Source organism: Mirounga angustirostris, unplaced genomic scaffold (assembly GCF_029215605.1).
Source record: "Mirounga angustirostris isolate CCGP_5_RB_7025 unplaced genomic scaffold, mMirAng1.0.hap1 SCAF_13, whole genome shotgun sequence".
NCBI lineage: Eukaryota > Metazoa > Chordata > Mammalia > Carnivora > Phocidae > Mirounga > Mirounga angustirostris.
The window spans coordinates 14,814,885-14,833,638 of NW_026991721.1; the positions used below are offsets into that span (position 1 = coordinate 14,814,885).

The 18,754-nt window shown below is 41.4% G+C and overlaps 2 protein-coding genes across 6 annotated transcripts in view; one reads left to right on the plus strand and one right to left on the minus strand.

The window, feature by feature from the left end:
* Positions 1 to 9,121, minus strand: part of ATG13 (autophagy related 13) — a 54,674-nt gene extending 45,553 nt beyond the window's left edge. For 3 of the 4 annotated variants that reach the window (XM_064576520.1, XM_045893784.2, XM_064576519.1), the window contains exons 1-2: positions 8,774 to 9,121; positions 8,281 to 8,396 (exon numbers count right to left, since the gene is read on the minus strand). The gene's annotated coding sequence lies outside the window, so the exon portion shown is untranslated. The remainder of the gene's footprint in view (positions 1 to 8,280; positions 8,397 to 8,773) is intronic. The other variant, XM_064576521.1, reaches the window with a different exon arrangement.
* A 201-nt stretch (positions 9,122 to 9,322) lies between these two features.
* On the plus strand, positions 9,323 to 18,566 carry HARBI1 (harbinger transposase derived 1). Of its 2 annotated transcripts, none has more exons than XM_045893797.3 (3): positions 9,323 to 9,424; positions 10,507 to 11,328; positions 18,063 to 18,566. In XM_045893797.3, the coding sequence occupies exons 2-3, from the start codon at positions 10,659 to 10,661 to the stop codon at positions 18,440 to 18,442; spliced, it is 1,050 nt and encodes a 349-aa protein (XP_045749753.1). In that variant the 5' UTR covers positions 9,323 to 9,424; positions 10,507 to 10,658; the 3' UTR covers positions 18,443 to 18,566. The 2 variants fall into 2 exon arrangements, with proteins under 2 accessions (XP_045749753.1, XP_045749754.1); XM_045893798.2 differs by lacking the exon at positions 9,323 to 9,424 and adding an exon at positions 9,505 to 9,539.
* The last annotated feature ends 188 nt before the right edge of the window (positions 18,567 to 18,754 follow it).

Genomic DNA, 18,754 nt, shown 5'->3' on the forward strand with positions numbered 1-18,754 from the left:
AATGTTTACTTGTGAACATGGCAAACATATAAAAGAGAAAGTTTATGGGATCTACAGAATGCTAAGGCCCAAATCATCAGGAGTCAGTGTAGGCACAAGAGAAACACAGTTGTAAAGATCTGAGTATAAGGTAGCAAGGAAAGATAGTTTTGAAAACTACAGAGTGCACAGGATTGGGACTAGAGAATAGCTTGGAAGGAAGGGGACAAAGACCTAGAGCTTTTGAACTGCAGAGGGAGGGGTGATTTAGGAATTTTTTTTTAATCGTTTTATATAGTTTTTCTTAAAAATTGATATACAATTCACATATCATAAAAGTCACCATTTTAAAGTGTACAGATTTTTGCTTTTTAGTATATTCACAAAGATGCACAACCATCGCATTTTCTTTACACTAAAATGGAATTCCACATCTGTTATCAGTCACTCCCCAATTCTCCCTCCTTCTAGTACCTGGCCACCACTAATATTATGATTTGTAGCTACAGACTTGCTTATTCTGGACATTTCATATAAAGGAAATTATATAATATGTGGTCTTTTTGTGATTTGTTTCTTTCACTAAGCATAAGGTTTTCAAGGTTCAATCTATGTTGTAGAAGGTCTCAGTACTTCATTCCTGTTTATGGCTGAATAATATTCCATTGTATGGCTACACCAAATTTTGTTTACTAATTCATCAGTTGACGAACATTTGAGCTATCTCCGCTTTTTGGCCATTATAAATAATACTGCTAAGAACATCACGTACAAGTTTTTGTGTTAACATATGTTCTCAGTTCTTTATATATACCTACAAAGGGAATTACTGGGTCATATGGTAATTCAACATTTAACTTTTTGAGAAACTGCCAAACTGTCTTCCAAAGCAGCCATACCATTTTACATTAGGTAATGGGTTGAATTTTAAGATTAGCACACAAAATGAGGACAAAAGGGACAGAGATGACAGATATTATTATAGGTCTTTCTTCCTTTCCTTTTTCTCCAAGTATTTCCTTGTTCTTCACAGTCCATCTCTGTTCCTCCTTTCCATTTTTATCCATAATAGCCCAGATAAATATGCTATTGCTGTATTAATTTTTTTTAATTTACAAAAACAGTGGATACGTTTTCTCTCAGAAAACAATTAAATGTAGTTGTAATTTGTATGATTTCAAAATAACTTTTTTAAAGTTTTTATTATGAAAAATTTTAAACATCACTCATCTTCAACAATGTGGGATAAGGTCTGTCTTTGCCTCTGCAGAAACACATGTAATTTCTCTCTGGAAGAAAACAATGTCACCCTAGCCTCCAAATTATCTCTACAATTTTTTATATACACTAGCTGGCACATATTAAAATAAACTGGGCATTCATGGAGATAAAATCCAAATGACCCAAATCTAACATATACAACAGACATTAGAAGTATGTTAAAAATCAGACACATTCTTAAAAATTACTATGCTTAGGGGTGCCTGGGTGGCTCAGTCATTAAGCATCTGCCTTCGGCTCAGGTCATGATCTCAGGGTCCTGGGATCGAGCCCCGCATCGGGTTCCCTGCTCGGCGGGAAGCCTGCTTCTCCCATTTCCCACTCCCCCTGCTTGTGTTCCCTCTCTCTGTCAAATAAATAAATAAAATCTTAAAAAAAAAAAATTACTATGCTAAATATGTTCAATTAAATAAAGCACAAAATTGAGGATTTTCACAGAGAACTAAACACTGCAAAAAGAACCAAGTAGAAATTCTAGAACTAAAAAACAAAACACTAAATTAAGAACTCAATGGTTGGGCGCCTGGGTGGCTCAGTTGGTTAAGTGACTGCCTTCGGCTCAGGTCATGATCCCAGAGTCCTGGGATCAAGTCCCACATCGGGCTCCCGGCTCAGTGGGGAGCCTGCTTCTCCCTCTGACCCTATCCCCTCTCATGCTGTTTCTCTCTCTCTCTCTCTCAAATAAATAAATAAAATCTTTATAAAAAAAAAAAAAAGAACTCAATGGTTGAGTCTAACATCAGATTAGACCAGAAGATAGAAACACTGAACGTGAATACAGGCCAAAAAAAAGTATCAGGAATGAAGTACAGAAAGGCAAAAGGACGGAAAATAAAGAACAGTGTATGAAAGACACAAAGTGACCATGTACTCTCGGGATACTTTTGAGAGTTAAAGGGCATGATTTAAGGTATTTAATCATACCATGACAACAGGTACAAAATGAGACATGTGGTTACCTGAGACATGGCGGAACACAGGGAAAGGTCTAATATATGTGTAAGTGGAGTCTCAGAGGGAGAGGAGAAAGAATAGGGGAGAAGCAAAATTAGGAAATACATAACTGAGAATTTTCATGTAAAGGGGTAAAGAAAAATAAGGTGGGTAAGTATGGCCAGATTATTAGGCAGTCATGAAAGTGAGCAAAAGAGGCTCTAAAAGATTAGTAGGGAGTCAATGCAGATTCTTCTTTGGGTAAGATTTAGGGACATTAATTTGAATACAGAGAAGGGAGGGTAAAGTAAAGGGACAAGAAACAGAGAGACCAGCTAGGAAGCTACTTTAGCAATCCAGATGGGGAGTTGGTGATACACTAGATTTAAGGTGACAGAGACAACAAAGAAGCAAAAGGCAAATAATTTCAAAGAAACAACTGAATAATTTGGCAAGAGATTATATAAAAATGACTCCAGATAATATCTCTAGTCCTTAAAACTGGGAAAATTTAGGGGTGCCTGGGCAGCTTGGTCGGTTAAGTGTCTGACTCTTAATTTTGGCTCAGGTCTTGATCTCAGGGTTGTGAGTTCAAACCCCTCATTGGGGGTGCCTGGGTGGCTCAGTCGCTAAGCATCTGCCTTCGGCTCAGGTCATGATCCCAGGGTCCTGGGATCGAGTCCCACATCGGGCTCCCTCCTCAAGGGGAAGCCTGCTTCACCCTTTCCCACTTCCGCTGCTTGTGTTCCTGCTCTCGCTATCTCTGTCTCTGTCAAATAAATAAATAAAAATCTTAAAAAAAAAAAAAAAAACCTCATTGGGCTCCACCCTGGAAATGGAGTCTACTAAAAACAAAACAAAACAAAACTGGGAAAAGTTAACTAAAGTTTACTAAAAAAAAATCTGTTTTCCAGGGTTTTTTTCTTTTTAAGAGTTTATTTATTTAAGAGAGAGAGAGAGAGCAAGCATGTGAGCACACACAAGCAGGGGGGGAGGGGCGGAGGGAGAGGGAGAAGCAGACTCCCCACTGAGCAGGGAGCCTGACATGAGGCTCGATCCCAGTACCCTGGGATCATGACCTGAGCTGAAGACAGTTGCTGAACTGACTGAGCCACCCAGGCGTCCCTGTTTCCAGTTTTTAACATAAGAGTTTTTAAATGTTTTAGATTCAGAATGAAAAGCTCAATATGGCAAATCAGTAACATTTAAGAAAAAATAGTTAAGTACAAGTTCAAGTACAAACAGACAAAACATTAATTTCCCCACTTTCTAGGCGTTAGAGTTATTATTAAATTGTAGAGATCCTCGGGGTGCCTGAGTGGCTCAGTCGTTAAGCGCCTGCCTTCGGCTCAGGTCATGATCCCAGGGTCCTGGGATCGAGCCCCGCATCAGGCTCCCTGCTCCGCGGGAAGCCTGCTTCTCCCTCTCCCACTCCCTCTGCTTGTGTTCCCTCTTTCGCTGTGTCTCTCTCTGTCAAATAAATAAATAAAATCTTAAAAAAAAAAAATTGTAGAGATCCTCTTTCCTATTGAGAAAGTTCTTTGTAGACAAATGAAGAACAGAACAGAAAGGTTTAAACAACTGAAATAGTCTTCCTACCTAAGAGTTACAAAGAAGTTTGAAAATAAATAAGCATAGAATACTCAGCTTAAAAAAAAAAAGAGGAAGAGGAAAGAAAGAAAAGAAAAAGAAAGCAGAAGTAGCAATATTTTGGAGTGCCTGGGTGGCTCAGTCATTAAGCGTCTGCCTTCACCTCGGGTCCTGATCCCAGGGTCCTGGGATCGAGCCCCGCATTGGGTTCCCTGCTCAGTGGGAAGCCTGCTTCTCCCTCTCCCACTCCCTCTGCTTGTGTTCCCTCTCTCACTGTGTCTCTCTCAGTCAAATAAATAAATAAAAATCTTAAAAAAAAAAAGGTAGTATTATTTATAGCAGGATTCTAGGCCAAAAGTTATGAAATGAGATTAAAAGGGATACTGAGTAATGACAAAATACTCTCAGAAAATATAACAGCCATAAACCTTTATATATAAGTAATATAGCAATAAAATACATAAAGCAAAAATTCCTAGAGATACTAGGAGACCTTGATCAAACCAAAACTATAACCTGAAGATTCAACATACCTCTTTGACAGCTCAAGTAGATATAAACAAAAATACAGAGGATCTGAATAATAAAACCAAGTCTCTATATATGTAATGGTATACATGGCAAGTCATCCAATCTTTCTATATCTCAGATTCCTTTCTTATAAAATGTCGGTAAGTAATACCTACCTCATAAAGTTGTGGTGAGGATTAAATGAGATAGTTCCTGTAAAGAGCACTTCCTATATATGAGACCCTCAATAAAGGTCTTGTTATTTAACTCAACTTTTCACATTCTTTCCAGTTCAAGGAATGTAATAAATTAATCATACTCTTGACTATTAAAAAAAATTTCCAAGATGCTTTTTCCCATAATCCAATAAACTAGAAATACACAACAAAAAGTTAACCATGTATAAACTAAGAAGCTTTTTATAATAAAAAATGAAATAAAAACGAAAGTTATAATTACTTAGAAATTAACAAAATGGAGAGTATCTGACAACAAAAAAAATGACATACAGCAAAAGAAGCATTCAGAAGAAAATGTATAGCTCTAAATGACTTTATAATTTAAAAACTTAAGTATTCAATTTAAGAAACCATAAGTAAAACAAACGGAAAGAAAATGGGAGGTGGGAATAAAGATAAAGCCATGCTTAATTAACTATTTATTCCAAAGAATAAATAAGGCCAAATATCTGGTCTCTTGAAAATTCCAACAGAAATAGATTCAGGAGTAAAAACACCCTTAAACTTATAATTAAAAGAGGACATCTAAATTTCAGTATTTCTCAGTATTATCTCTTTCCTAATGACTTAATAGTTGTGGGCAATACAGAAGGAATTGGAGGGGGCGGGGAACAGACAAACCTTAAGACTGGAGAGAATATAAAAGGATTTTTAACTCCGTATTTCTTTCACATTTGTGTGAATCAAAAGTCAAAAGTGAAAGCAGCATTTTCCAAAATGACAGTATTAAGTTAGAACTTCTATAAATTCTTTATTTACCTTTATTTTACTAAGAAGATACTACTGACCGACAGTCAACTGTTCATGTTAACTGAGTTGTTTTTGTAAGTAGTGGTCCCTTCTCTTGTAACCAACGACATATGGGGGACACCATGAGGGCAAAACAAGTTTCCTGTGCCACCTACACTGGCATTTAGAGGATTTCTTTTCTTTAAATTTTATTTATTTATATGACAGAGAGAGACACAGCGAGAGAAGGAACACAAGCAGGGGGAGCAAGAGAGGGAGAAGCAGGCTTCCTGCTGAGCAGGGAGCCCGATGCGGGGCTCGATGCGGGGCTCGATCCCAGGACCCTGGGATCACGACCTGAGCCGAAGGCAGACGCTTAACAACTGAGCCACCCAGGCACCCCTAGAGGATTTCTCTAATAAACTGGCCCACAGTTTACTCTACAGTTAAAAACAACTATTTAGGGATTTAAAAACCTATTTAAAAGATTTAAAACTGATTTTACATTCCTGAAGGATTTAAAATCCTTTTAAGATTTAAAACCCAAACTGTAAGAAAAGTTTGTTGATGGTCCATGGGCAGAGAGGCCTAGATAGCCTCCTTTGCATTCTTCCTGGCTGTATGCCCTTATCGTATCAAGGACTACTTACAGTTTTTATTGGTCTCCACAATTTGAGAGGAAGCAAGGACCAGCAACCTATGCACCCTCTCCTCTATTAAACCCATGCATGAAAAAATTGTTCCTTACTCAGCTCAACACCCCAAATTGGCTTCCAAATCATCCACATATAAAATCTAAGTAAACTTTATTCAAGAATTAACTTTTAGGGCGCCTGGGTGGCTCAGTTGGTTAAGCGACTGCCTTCGGCTCAGGTCATGGTCCCGGCCGGAGTCCTGGGATCGAGTCCCACATCGGGCTCCCGGCTCAGCAGGGAGCCTGCTTCTCCCTCTGACCCTTTCCCCTCTCGTGCTGTTTCTCTCTCAAATAAATAAATAAATAAAATCTTTAAAAAGAAAAAAAGAATTAACTTTTAGGGGGAAAAAAAAAACTTTTAGTAAAGTATTTGAAGACTCTCAAGTCAACATACAAGCCATTAAAAAATAAAAAACAGGCGCCTGGGTGGCTCAGTCGGTTAAGCGACTGCCTTTGGCTCAGGTCGTGATCCCAGGGTCCTGGGATAGAGCCCCACATCAGGCTCCCTGCTCCGCGGGGAGCCTGCTTCTCCCTCTCTCACTCCCCTGCTTGTGTTCCCTCTCTCGCTGTGTCTCTCTCTGTCAAATAAATAAATAAAATCTTTAAAAAAACAAAACAAAAACAAAAACGAAAAAGAAGTTGAATAATAAAAGGTCAAAACCGAGGAATTTTTTTAGGTTACTCTTCATTTTCTAATCTAAGCAGCATTCCAACCAGTGTTATGAATATAATTATTCATCTCTTCCATAATACAGTAAAAACTGTTTTAGAAGGAAAAGAAATATTTAAAACTTAAGTTTCAGGGGCACCTGGATGGTGCAGTCGGTTAAGTGCGGGACCCTTGGTTTTTGCTCAGATCTGATCTCAGGGTTATGAGATCAAGCCCCAAGTCTCCCAGTGCTCAGCGCCTAGTCGGCTTGGGACTCTTCTCCCTCTGTTCCTTCCCGCTGCAAGCGCACGCACTCTCGTGCTCTCTCTCTCTCAAATAAATAAATAAACAAATCTTTAAAAATGAAATTTCTGGTGTTTTAGGTATTGCTAAGATTAAATAACTTCTCTCCAGATAAAGATTCCAAAACAAACCTTTCACTCCCACTTGAGCAAAATATAAATGCAGAATATTGGGAATGCACCTTATCGAGTGGGTACTTTTTCTAAATAGTCAAAATTATCTTTGAAAAATCACTCACACAGTATGACTTGGGTTTCTGAAAGCTCAAAAGTTAGTACCTTCTTTTTGCATTTAGGCTATGGGCACCCTGCTCTGAGTCATGGAGGTCATATAAGCTAATACAGTTAAATCAGGGTGGATGGGGGCAGGACAGACAATAGAAAAGATTTCTTGTCTCCACCTCCATACAGCATAATTCCATTATGCATATATGGTAGGACTTCACTGTGTCCAGCTGATTCTTAGTCCTTAAATAAAACAATATAATATGGAGTGTTTAGGGGCTCAAGATCTGCAGTTTTTGATGCAATTTTTTAAATTCAATTTTAGGGTGCCTGGGTGGCTCAGTCGTTAAGCATCTGCCTTCAGCTCAGGTCATGATCCCAGGGTCCTGGGATCGAGTCCCACATTGGGCTCCCTGCTCGGCAGGAAGCCTGCTTCTTCCTCTCCCACTCTCCCTGCTTGTGTTCCTGGTCTCGCTATCTCTCTGTCAAATAAATAAAATCTTAAAAAAAAAAATTCAATTTTAATAACCACTCTTAAGGGAAAAAATACAAATACACAATAAGAACTGTTAAGTGTAATGGAAAACCCAGTGTTTTGCAATTTTTATGAAATGTGAATCTCAAAAGTTGCCATAGCCTTAACTTTATACCCAAAAGGGTACAATCTGAAAACAGTGCATGAATTAACTGCATTTATCTTATTATACGAATCAGTACATTTGACACTTGCTTCAGCACTTATTCATCATCCACTGTGCATTAAAAATATTAACTCAGGATTCCATTTCACAAGTATTTCTGCTCAGCTGAAAAATGGAGTTGAAAACAAAATTTGTAATTTAGCTGGGGCCACAACAGCCACATATAAAAAGGATTAACATTAATAAAACACCGGAAAACCTAGAAATTAGTGTAAAGAAAGGATCTGTTTTTATTACTGCACATCTCCTACTGAAAGTGTTCAATAAATTCTACCGTCTTAGGAGACGAGTTTTAAACTAAGTATAATGATCCAGCTCTCTCTCTCTGAAGGGAAAATACTAAAAGTGAAATGCTACGATCAATTGACAAGGCAAACTGAGAACTGACTTGGAGAGTGAAAACGGAGATGGGTTAGTGATGAACCCAAAAAGGTGTTTAGCCACTTACCCAGAGATTTATTAAATGAGAATGGATCGCCGGTTTCCACAGGTCGTTCCACTGCCAGTAAGAAGATAGTCGTGAACCTTGGGTCCCTTTTTTCACTAGTCAACAGTCACCCTCACCTACACGCGGAGTACATATTTGGCACTCAGCAAGTTTTTTGTTTGTTTTTCCAACAAATCTTAATTGAATGAAAACCTACCTCACTCATATTGGTACCAATCCCGGAGTTAAGGTCCCACAAATTCCAAAAAGCCTTACAAATAACCCAAAAAGCTGAGAAAGTAGAGACGAAAGCTTTGTGGATTTCTGTTAAGACTAAGAGCCATCGAGGGCCAACGGGGCCTACATCAACCCGACTTCCCAAAGAAAGCTCTGGGGACTGTACTGCGGCTACTCGGCTTAGTCCTCACAAGGAGGTACCCGATAGGCCGCAGATCCATTGCCCCCCACCCGGGGGCGCTGAATGATCTGGGGGTATCCCCACTAAAGTTAGTACCTGCGAAGCTGCGACACAGAGATTGGCTCTGGGCTCTCATTACGGAGGCCGGGGCCTGGGGCCGGCCAGCTGCGCCTCCTGGCTGAGGACTCTACGCCCCGGAGCTGCAGTGACAGCAGGGGTCGCAGATAGATACCTCAAGCCTCAGGAGGCTCGTGGCTCATGGGCCCCGGGTGTTTCACTCCCAGGACTGCGCGAGTTGTCGCACTCACGTTGACTGGCGCTCTGCAAGAGTGCCCTCACAGCTCAAGCGATCACTCCCGCCTTAAGCCCAGCGGCCGGTCGACTCCCGGCGCCGCCATCGTTAGTGTTTGTTTTCATCCGCTTGGATGAAGGCGGGGGGAGGAAGAGGGCTATGGGGGAAATATAGCTGCCTAACCTCATCCGCACTTTCGCTACAGTTTGGACGCCCTATTTCATCTCTTTCCTCTTAATTACCATAAAAGTTGATTTCCTTTCCATGTAAATCTTTCTCACCAATTTTTCCAAGTGTCTCAGAAGGAAAGAAGGGCGTAAAGACGGGGGTCCTTTAAAGGGTGAGAACGTTTGAGCCAAGTGTGGAATGTGCGCCACCGAACCGCACGCCGCCGCGGAAGCGGCAGTAAGAACGCAGCGTGGGGAGGCCGCTGACGCGAGGAGGCGGTGCCTATGGTGAGCGCCGTGGCGGCTAGTGCGCGGCCGCGGATTCCAGTGGAGGGCCGGATCCGGCTGGGTGGGTGGGTGGGTGGGTGGGGAGTGCTGCTGGTAACGCTGCAGCCGCGGAGAGGTGGGTCGATGGTCCTTGGCTGACTTTGAGTGGCCGGCGCAATCAGATTTCTAAGTATCATTTCTAAGGCACCTTTTAAAAGTGACGGAGTCGCATCCCAGCTCTGGCTCACCCAGCCTCTTTTGCGCCTTTCTTCCAACCTGTCTGGGCTTCCTTGCTTCCTGGCCCTCAGCCTCAGGATTTGGATTTCGGGGGAGAAGGGATAGCCGGTTGTTAGAGCACACGATCTGTGTCTACCAGGCTGGACTGCGGGCAGTTTTTTGCCTCCATCTCTCTTGCTAGACTGGTTTGAGCACCCCTCACGTCCCTCTCATACTTACAGGTGGAGCCAGAAGGCTTGGGTAATGAAACCCGGCGTGACTAATCCCTGACCTGAGTAGTTAAGACATGTTAGCCAGTTCGTGGCCTGTGTAGTTAGGAGCAGACCTCTTTTGCCTTATGGATAATTACGCTATCGCCTCCATTAATTTTTTTTTTTTAAGATTTTAAGTAATCTGTACATCCAACATGGGGCTGGAACTTAAAACCCGGAGATCAAGAGACCCTCCCTGTAGGGACTAAGCCAGTTAGGTGCCCCGCCTCCATTAATCTTTTGCTCTTCCCCGGTTAAAATACCAAGCATTAAGTGAGCTACAAAAATCATCTCCCATTTTCTTTTCCTTCCTTCCTTCCTTCCTTCCTTCCTTCCTTCCTTCCTTCCTTCCTTCCTTCCTTCCTTCCTTCCTTCTTTTTACAAACTCTAGTGTGGAGGGAGCTGCTCTGCTACATACAAAACAGCTTCCATTATCTTTTAAACCACAGCAAGCCTATGTGCAGCCATGAGTTAGTGGAGAAAAACCCAGAGTTACAGGTATAGCACCTTTTGCTTGGACAGATTGGAAGTTTGAGAAAAGGAGTTGTTGTACCCTTTGAATCACTTTAAAGTCTTTGGTCTGTTTCTAATGCTTTTTTCTTTTAACCTTTACAGAGAGAAGATTATAAATGCCAGAGCCATTTAACTGATGGTTAGCTGCTGAATTCTGACACTTCCTTAAATACCTTCTTGCACCAACATCTTCACTGGGAGGAGGAATTCAGGAAAAGTAGCAGAGGGAAGGAGAGATCACATTTACATGTACCATGGCTATACCAATAACAGTACTTGACTGTGATCTCTTACTCTATGGCCGAGGTCACCGGACATTGGACCGCTTTAAGCTGGATGACGTCACTGATGAATACTTGATGTCCATGTATGGGTTTCCTCGACAGTTCATTTATTACTTGGTGGAGCTCTTGGGGGCGAGTCTTTCTAGACCTACTCAGAGATCCAGAGCTATTAGCCCAGAGACACAGATCCTTGCAGCACTGGGCTTCTATACTTCAGGTTCCTTCCAGACTCGGATGGGAGATGCTATTGGAATCAGTCAGGCATCTATGAGTCGCTGTGTTGCTAATGTAACTGAAGCACTTGTGGAAAGAGCCACACAGTTCATTCGCTTTCCAGCTGATGAAGCCTCCGTGCAGGCTCTAAAGGATGAATTCTATGGGTTGGCAGGGATGCCAGGGGTGATAGGGGTGGTTGACTGTATCCATGTAGCAATCAAGGCACCAAATGCTGAAGACCTCTCCTATGTGAACCGCAAAGGCCTGCATTCTTTAAACTGCCTGATGGTGTGTGACATCAGAGGGGTGCTAATGACTGTGGAGACCAACTGGCCAGGCAGCCTACAGGACTATGCCGTGCTGCAGCAGTCTTCCCTCAATAGTCATTTTGAAGCCGGAATGCACAAAGATAGCTGGCTGCTTGGTAAGTTTGCAGGTGCACATGCTTCATTTTGTAGCCATAGAAAAATGATGTAGCAGAACAGAATGAAATTTGAGAATCTATAGACCTAAGTCTCAGCCCTGTTCTTGTTTTAATGAGACCTCAGATGAGAACTCTCTGAGCCTTAATTAAAAAAAAAAAAAAAAAAAAGAACACTTAGAAGACATTTTATTAAAGTTTAAAAACATAATATTTGATCCAGAGCCTCACTTCGAAGGATTTATCTTGAGGCATATGTTCATAAATCTGAACACTGGTGATGTGAAATAAAATTACGCTGCAGCAGTGTTTTGTAGTTGGAAACAAAAGCAACAACAACCCTACAAAAACATTTCCCTTAAATACAGCTGAAATTCTTCATCAGGACAGATCTGGTTAAATATAATACATCCATACAACTGAGCTTTAACTTTTATCATGTGTAAAATGTTAAAAATAATGCCAACAGCAGTAATACCTGTTGTTAGGATTAGGTGATATATATGAGAGTTCACTATAAAGTATTGTACAAATACAAGATTTTTGTCATTGGTTATTGTCACTATGATACCTATATGAAAATGATAGCAGGGGCGCCTGGGTGGCTTGGTTGGTTAAGTGTCTGCCTTGGGCTCAGGTCATGATCCTGGGGTCCTGGGATTGAGCCCTAAGTTGAGTCAGACTCCCTACTCAGCAGGGAGTCTGCTTCTCCCTCACCCCCCCACCCCCCCGTCACTCGTGCTCTCTGTCTCTAACTTGCTCTCTCTCAAATAAATAAAATCTTTAAAAAAAAAAAAAAGAAGAATGATAGCAGACAGTGCATTTCCGCAGTTCTTGTGGGAGCTCACTACACAGATCTACCCAAGTGCCGTTGGGAAGCCTAACTTAGTGATGTAAGTAGGACAAGACTCCATTCAAAATTGAGCAGTGCAAACTGGGGTGACTGCATAGCTGGGAGAAATATAGTTGGGTAACAGTGATAATATCCTTGAGCCTGGCAGCTTAATTCTGTGTGTTTGTTTGTTTTAAAGCAGACAGGATTACGTAAGCAACAGAACAAAGGTTATCTTCTATACAACATATTATGTGAGAGATGAAAAGAAACATGAAGGATTGGAAGACCTCTCTTTCAAAACCACTAATCATATCTGCACTGAGTGTGCTCATAACAGTATTTAACATGCAATAGATGCTCAGAAATTATTTCTCTTTAATATTCTTTATTTCTTCCCTGTTCCAACTGGGAAGAGACTGCTGTCACAATCATTGGTTTAGAGCTGCCAGGGTACTGCGTGTGATGTCTTGGAACTCAGTGAGTTTCTTGAGTTGTTGCTTCTACATTCTGTCATCAGTGTACCCCCTTCTCTTTATCCTACTGGACTTTTTTCTTAATCCTACCTTGTGCGGGAGCTCCTGGGTGGCTCAGTCAGTTAGGCGTCTGCCTTTAGCTCGGGTCCCGATTCCAGGATCTTAAAAAAAAAAAAATTCCAGGGGTGCCGGGTGGCTCAGTTGTTAAGCATCTGCCTTCAGCTCAGGTCTGATCTCAGGGTCCTGGGATCGAGCCTCACATCGGGCTTCCCCGCTGGAAGCCTGCTTCTTTCTCTCCCACTCCCCCTGCTTGTGTTCCCTCTCTCGCTGTGTCTCTCTCTGTTAAATAAATAAATAAAATCTTTTCTAAAAAAAAATCCTACCTTGTGCCTTTTTTGAATTTCAAATTTCATTTTTTTTAAGATTTTTTATTTATTTATTTGAGAGAGAGAGCGCTCAGGGAGAGAGAGCACAAGCAAGAGCACAGAGAGCAGAGGGAGAGGGAGAAGAAGACTCCCTGCTGAGCAGGGCTCCATCCCAGGCCCCACACCCCCATCATGACCAGAGCAGAAACGAAGAGTCAGACACTTAACCAACTGAGCCACCAAGCTCGTTTCTTATGAAATGACTTTGGTACCTTATTGTAAAGCCAGCCAAAGTATGCTGAGCACTTAGAACTTGTCAGGCAGTGTTGTAAGCAGTTTGTATTGGATTATCCCCCTTAATTGTTATAAAAACTTGAAAAGTTAGGGTGCCTGGGTGGCTCAGATGGTTAAGCGTCTGCCTTCGGCTCAGGTCATGATCCCAGGGTCCTGGGATCGAGTCCCGCATCAGGCACCCTGCTCAGCGGGGAGCCTGCCTCTCTCTCTCTGTCTCTTATGAATAAATAAATAAAATCTTTAAGGGGCGCCTGGGTGGCTCAGATGGTTAAGCGTCTGCCTTCGGCTCAGGTCATGATCCCAGCGTCCTGGGATCGAGCCCCGCATCGGGCTTCCTGCTCAGCGGGGAGCCTGCTTCTCCCTCTCCCTCTGCCTCTCTCCCTGCTCATGCTCTCTCCCTCTCTCTCTCTCTCTCTCTGTATCTCTGTGTCTCAAATGAATAAATAAAAAAATCTTTAAAAAAGAAAAAATAAAACCTTTAAAAAAAAAAAAGGGAAACACAGCCAGTGTGAGTGATTCTAAATGTTCCCCTTTAAAAAAAAAACAAAACTCTTGAAAAGTTAAATACTAATATCAACATTTTTATGGAGGAGGAAATTAAGGCACAAATATCTAAGTCACTTGTGGTTAACTTTCATTAACTTTTTAAAAGATTATTTATTTATTTATTTGTTCACCAGAGAGTGCACAGGTAGGCAGAGTGGCAGGCAGAGGGAGACCAGAGAGCCTGATTCAGGGCTCGATCCCAGGACCCTGGGATCATGACCTAAGCCAAAAGATGCTTAACCACCTGAGCCACCCAGGCGCCCCTCTGGTTAACTTTTAAAACTAGGTCCCATGAAGAATTAACTCTATTTGGCAAATAGTTCCTCTGTTAAGGACTTCAAGGTCATGTAGGAATTACTTATTCTCTTTTCCTTCACACCTTGGGACCCCAGATTTAGTCGGAAACATGGCTTCGGTTTTTTTGAGGTATTTACAGGACATAGTTGGAAATAAGGGAAAGCTGACAAATTTTTTTTTTTAGGTAGGCTCTACGCCCTATGTGGAGCTTGAACTCATGACAAAATCAAGAGTCACATCCTATACTGACTGAGCCAGCCAGACACCTCAACTCTGATAATTTTTTTTTTAAAAGATCTTATTTATTTATTTGAAAGAGAGAGACACAGCGAGAGAGAGAACACAAGTAGGGGGAGTGGGAGAGGGAAAAGCAGGCTTCCCGCGAAGCAGGGAGCCTGATGCGGGGCTCGATCCCAGGACCCTGGGATCATGACCTGAGCCGAAGGCAGACGCTTAACGACTGAACCCACCCAGGTGCCCCTCTGGTAAATTTTTATATACTTTCCTGATTACCCTCTTTACAGGAAGAGTGGAAGTGGGAGAGATGGATATGGTAACATTTAACAAATCTTTTTTTTTTTTTTTAAAGATTTTATTTATTTATTTGAGAGAGAGAATGAGAGACAGAGAGCATGAGAGGGAGGAGGGTCAGAGGGAGAAGCAGACTCCCCGCTGAGCAGGGAGCCCGATGCAGGACTCGATCCCGGGACTCCAGGATCATGACCTGAGCCGAAGGCAGTCGTTTAACCAACTGAGCCACCCAGGGGCCCCAACAAATCTTTATTAAGACCAATTTTGGTATCAGGCTACATGCTAGGCACTAGGGATGGGAAAAGTATACCCAGGTGGAAATTGATTCCCTTAGTACTATTAGCAGTTCTAGCATATAACCCTTGCAAAGCCTCCATTACCTCTAACAGGAAAACTAGTTTGAAGACCCCTGAACTAGTAGTGTTTCACAAATTTTCCAGATCAAGGGAGTCATCTGGGGAATTTATTAAAAATATACATCACTGGGCGCCTGGGTGGCTCAGTTGGTTAAGCGACTGCCTTCGGCTCAGGTCACGATCCTGGAGTCCCAGGATCGAGTCCCGCATCGGGCTCCCTGCTCGGCAGGGAGTCTGCTTCTCCCTCTGACCCTCCTCCCTCTCATGCTCTCTGTCTCTCATTCTCTCTCTTGCAAATAAATAAAAAATTAAAAAAAAAAAATTAAAAAAAAAATATACATCACTGAGCCCCATTTCAAACTTTGGGAATGAGAATCTTCAAGGAAAGAATCTAGACATTCATTTTTAACAGGTGCCTCAACTGATTCGTACAAATAGGTAAGTTTGGAAAACACTGGTATCTAAAGGATTTGTTGGATAATGGGGTAATAATTTCGGGGAAGATTGGCAATATTATGAGGATGACAAGATGGTAAAAAAGATAAGATGGCTAATCATATCTTAACACCATCAGATTTGTGGAATAGTTCTAAATTGGCCAAATGTAGAATTGATTATGAGTCCCTTCATTTTTTGTTTTTAGTATGAAATCATTTTGGTAAAATTTAAAACCAAGAAGAACAATATTATATTGCTTAGATACAATATAAACAAATGCAGAGAAATGACAAACATAGAATTCAGAATAGTGTTTCCATCAAAGGAGGGATATATGGGAGCCTCTGAATTTTTTTAGCATAATTTTACCATGGTGTCATCCTTCATCTCCTCATTCTCATCTCTCCCTTCAGAATTGCGTTACCTTATTCCTGTTATCTAAATGTACCTACTCCTACAAAGGATTCAGTCTGAGTTCTTATTTCTTCAGCTCTTGGCCTAGTCTTGTTAAGCAGCTTTGGGTAAGATCTGCCAGAATGTCTTGTGGATGACTGATCATGTAAGCAATTGTAATCTGTTTAGCAATTCTGATCCTAATCCCCTCCTGAGTGTCTGTTTTCCAGTGGTGCTTGAATTATAATCAGGTAATAACCATGGGGCATGTTATAAAAGGTCTGTATTAACTAGCTTATCCTTTATGTCTCCCCAGTTAAGGCTCATACTGTTTCTTAGAGAAATGTTTAACGAATACCATTTAGTATCTCTGTGCTTTGGCATTCACTGTAAATGTTTATCTTACTCTCTTACAGCATTACACCATTGTTTCTGTGACTCTGAGTCTGACATTAGCATTTAGTGACTAGCTCCTTCTCCTTCCTTTGCATGGCATATCACAGGATGGCTGACTGATATTTTGATCTTCTCATTGGTAAAATGAGTTTGATAATATCCTACCTGGCAGGGTCGGGATTGGATAATACAAGATAAGACTTTTTTTCTTTAAGATTTTATTTATTTGACAGAGAAAGACGCAGCGAGAGAGGGAACACAAGCAGGGGGATTGGGAGAGGGAGAAGCAGGCTTCCCGCGGAGCAGGGAGCCCGATGCAGGGCTCGATCCCAGGACCCTGGGACCATGACCTGAGCCGAAGGCAGAGACTTAACGAGTGAGCCACCCAGGCGCCCAAGAGATAATACTTTCAAAGTGCCTAACACAGTGCCTGCTACATAGTAGGTATTCAATGAGTCACTGATACTATTGTCGTTATTATTTACAGCATCAGTTTCTTCAGTATTTAGTAGGTGTGAGTTCAATTAAAATAGTTCGTACTTAGGGGGAAAAAAGTCAACTAAATGTAAAATTTGAAAATATTATGAGACTTCTTAAATATTTAACACCATTCCAGTATGTACAATTAATACACTGTTATATGTCAATTATGTATAAGTAAAAACATAAAAAAATTTTCTTAAAGTTGATCCAGTTCTTAAAAATGTAAGCTCCTGAAAGAAAGGAGTCCTGTATATTTTGGAACAGGACCTAGACTCTGAACAGTTCATAACTATTTACCAAAACTGATAGTGGGTCAGGAACACAGCTATTGTGCAAGTTGGTACTCCCAGAGCCTATTTGTCTCAGATTTCTAAGGGCTTGTGCCTCTGTGTGAGACATTTCATCTGCCAACTGTAGAGAGTCAGGACAATTAAGCATCATAGAAACATTGTACTGTTTGTTGTAACAGGACTTTGCATCCCAGTCTTGAGTTTTATTTTGTTCTTAACACTGCCTGAGATCATTCGACAAGGAAGTCACCTTAGGAAAATGCCTCGTGTTTATTATTTTAATTGACTTCTGATTTGATTTCCTTATCGCTATTACTATTTGTATCATTGTATTTATGTTCTCCTTGTTAATGTGAAATTCTGCCAGTCTCTCTGTTACAAAGGCATGGTTCTAGTGAATGTAATATCTAGGAACGCCTGAGTTCTGATCTCTGCCACAGGCACTGGGACTTTCATCTTACTGTTCTTAGCACTGAGAGAATGAATGATTGTTTTCTATGAAATACTCTGAAATCCCTAGGTAGTGCTTTCAGACCTGACACTTTAATGGTAAAGTTAGAAATTTTCCTCACAAGTATTTTGAGCTCTCCTGGCAGAATTTGCTTTTTTCTCTCTTGCACTTTTTCTCTTTGGAGATTTTGAAGATTGGCTTGCTATATGATAGTTTTTACTAACCTTTTATTAAAGAACAATATCTCTGAGTTCAGAAAATCTGGGATTTTTATTTCCTTCAGTGCCTTCACCTTCTTCCCACATTTTTTCAGACGTGGCCTTTTTTTTTTTTTTTTCTTTTCTTTTTTAAGCTATCAGCCTTTTTCTCTGTTGTTTTTAACAAGGATATTTCCAGCCAAGACCTATGTCTTCCTTCTCATGATCCTGGCATGCCTTCTTTTTACCACATTTCCCTCTTGGTTTTTCTGGGGCACATTGGCTCCAGAGTCTGCATTTTCTTATCCATTCTCTGTATATGTTCCTAGATTTTCCTTTCTGTTTGTATTCCAATTAGAATGATTTATGATTTCTTTGGACCTTCCCCACAGGTGACAGTTCCTTCTTTCTGCGTACTTGGCTCATGACCCCCCTTCACATTCCTGAAACTCCGGCCGAATATCGCTATAATATGGCGCATTCTGCAACTCACAGTGTGATTGAGAAAACTTTCCGAACCCTCTGCTCCCGATTCCGCTGCCTGGATGGATCCAAGGGAGCACTGCAGTATTCACCAGAGAAGTCCAGCCACATTATCTTGGCTTGTTGTGTCCTCCACAACATCTCCCTGGAGCATGGGATGGATGTTTGGTCCTCTCCAATGACAGGACCCATGGAACAGCCCCCTGAAGAAGAGTATGAGCACATGGAGTCCTTGGACCTGGAGGCTGACCGAATCCGTCAGGAACTGATGCTCACTCATTTTAGCTAATGTGAAAGGTGGAGGGGAGGGGAAACTTTCCAGAAGGAGTTGTGACAAACTTTCCTCCTCACCACCCCCTACAGAGTTCCATCATCTAGCATGACTGAATATGTAGACACTTGTCACAAATTGACATTTAGTCTGTGTGGTTTATTTATTTATTTTTTAAAGATTTTATTTATTTATTTGAGAGAGAGAATGAGAGAGGGGGGAGGGTCAGAGAGAGAGAGGCAGACTCCCTGCTGAGCAGGGAGCCCGACGCGGGACTCGATCCTGGGACTCCAGGATCATGACCTGAGCCGAAGGCAGTTGCCCAACCAA

What these genes read in the sequence shown, in the direction of transcription:
- HARBI1 (XM_045893797.3), top strand. Translation starts at nt 10,659, where the DNA reads ATGGCTATACCAATAACAGTACTTGACTGTGATCTCTTACTCTATGGC. An exon ending in CAAAGATAGCTGGCTGCTTG is followed by an intron (nt 11,329 to 18,062) that starts GTAAGTTTGCAG and finishes CCTTCCCCACAG; the next exon opens with GTGACAGTTCCTTCTTTCTG.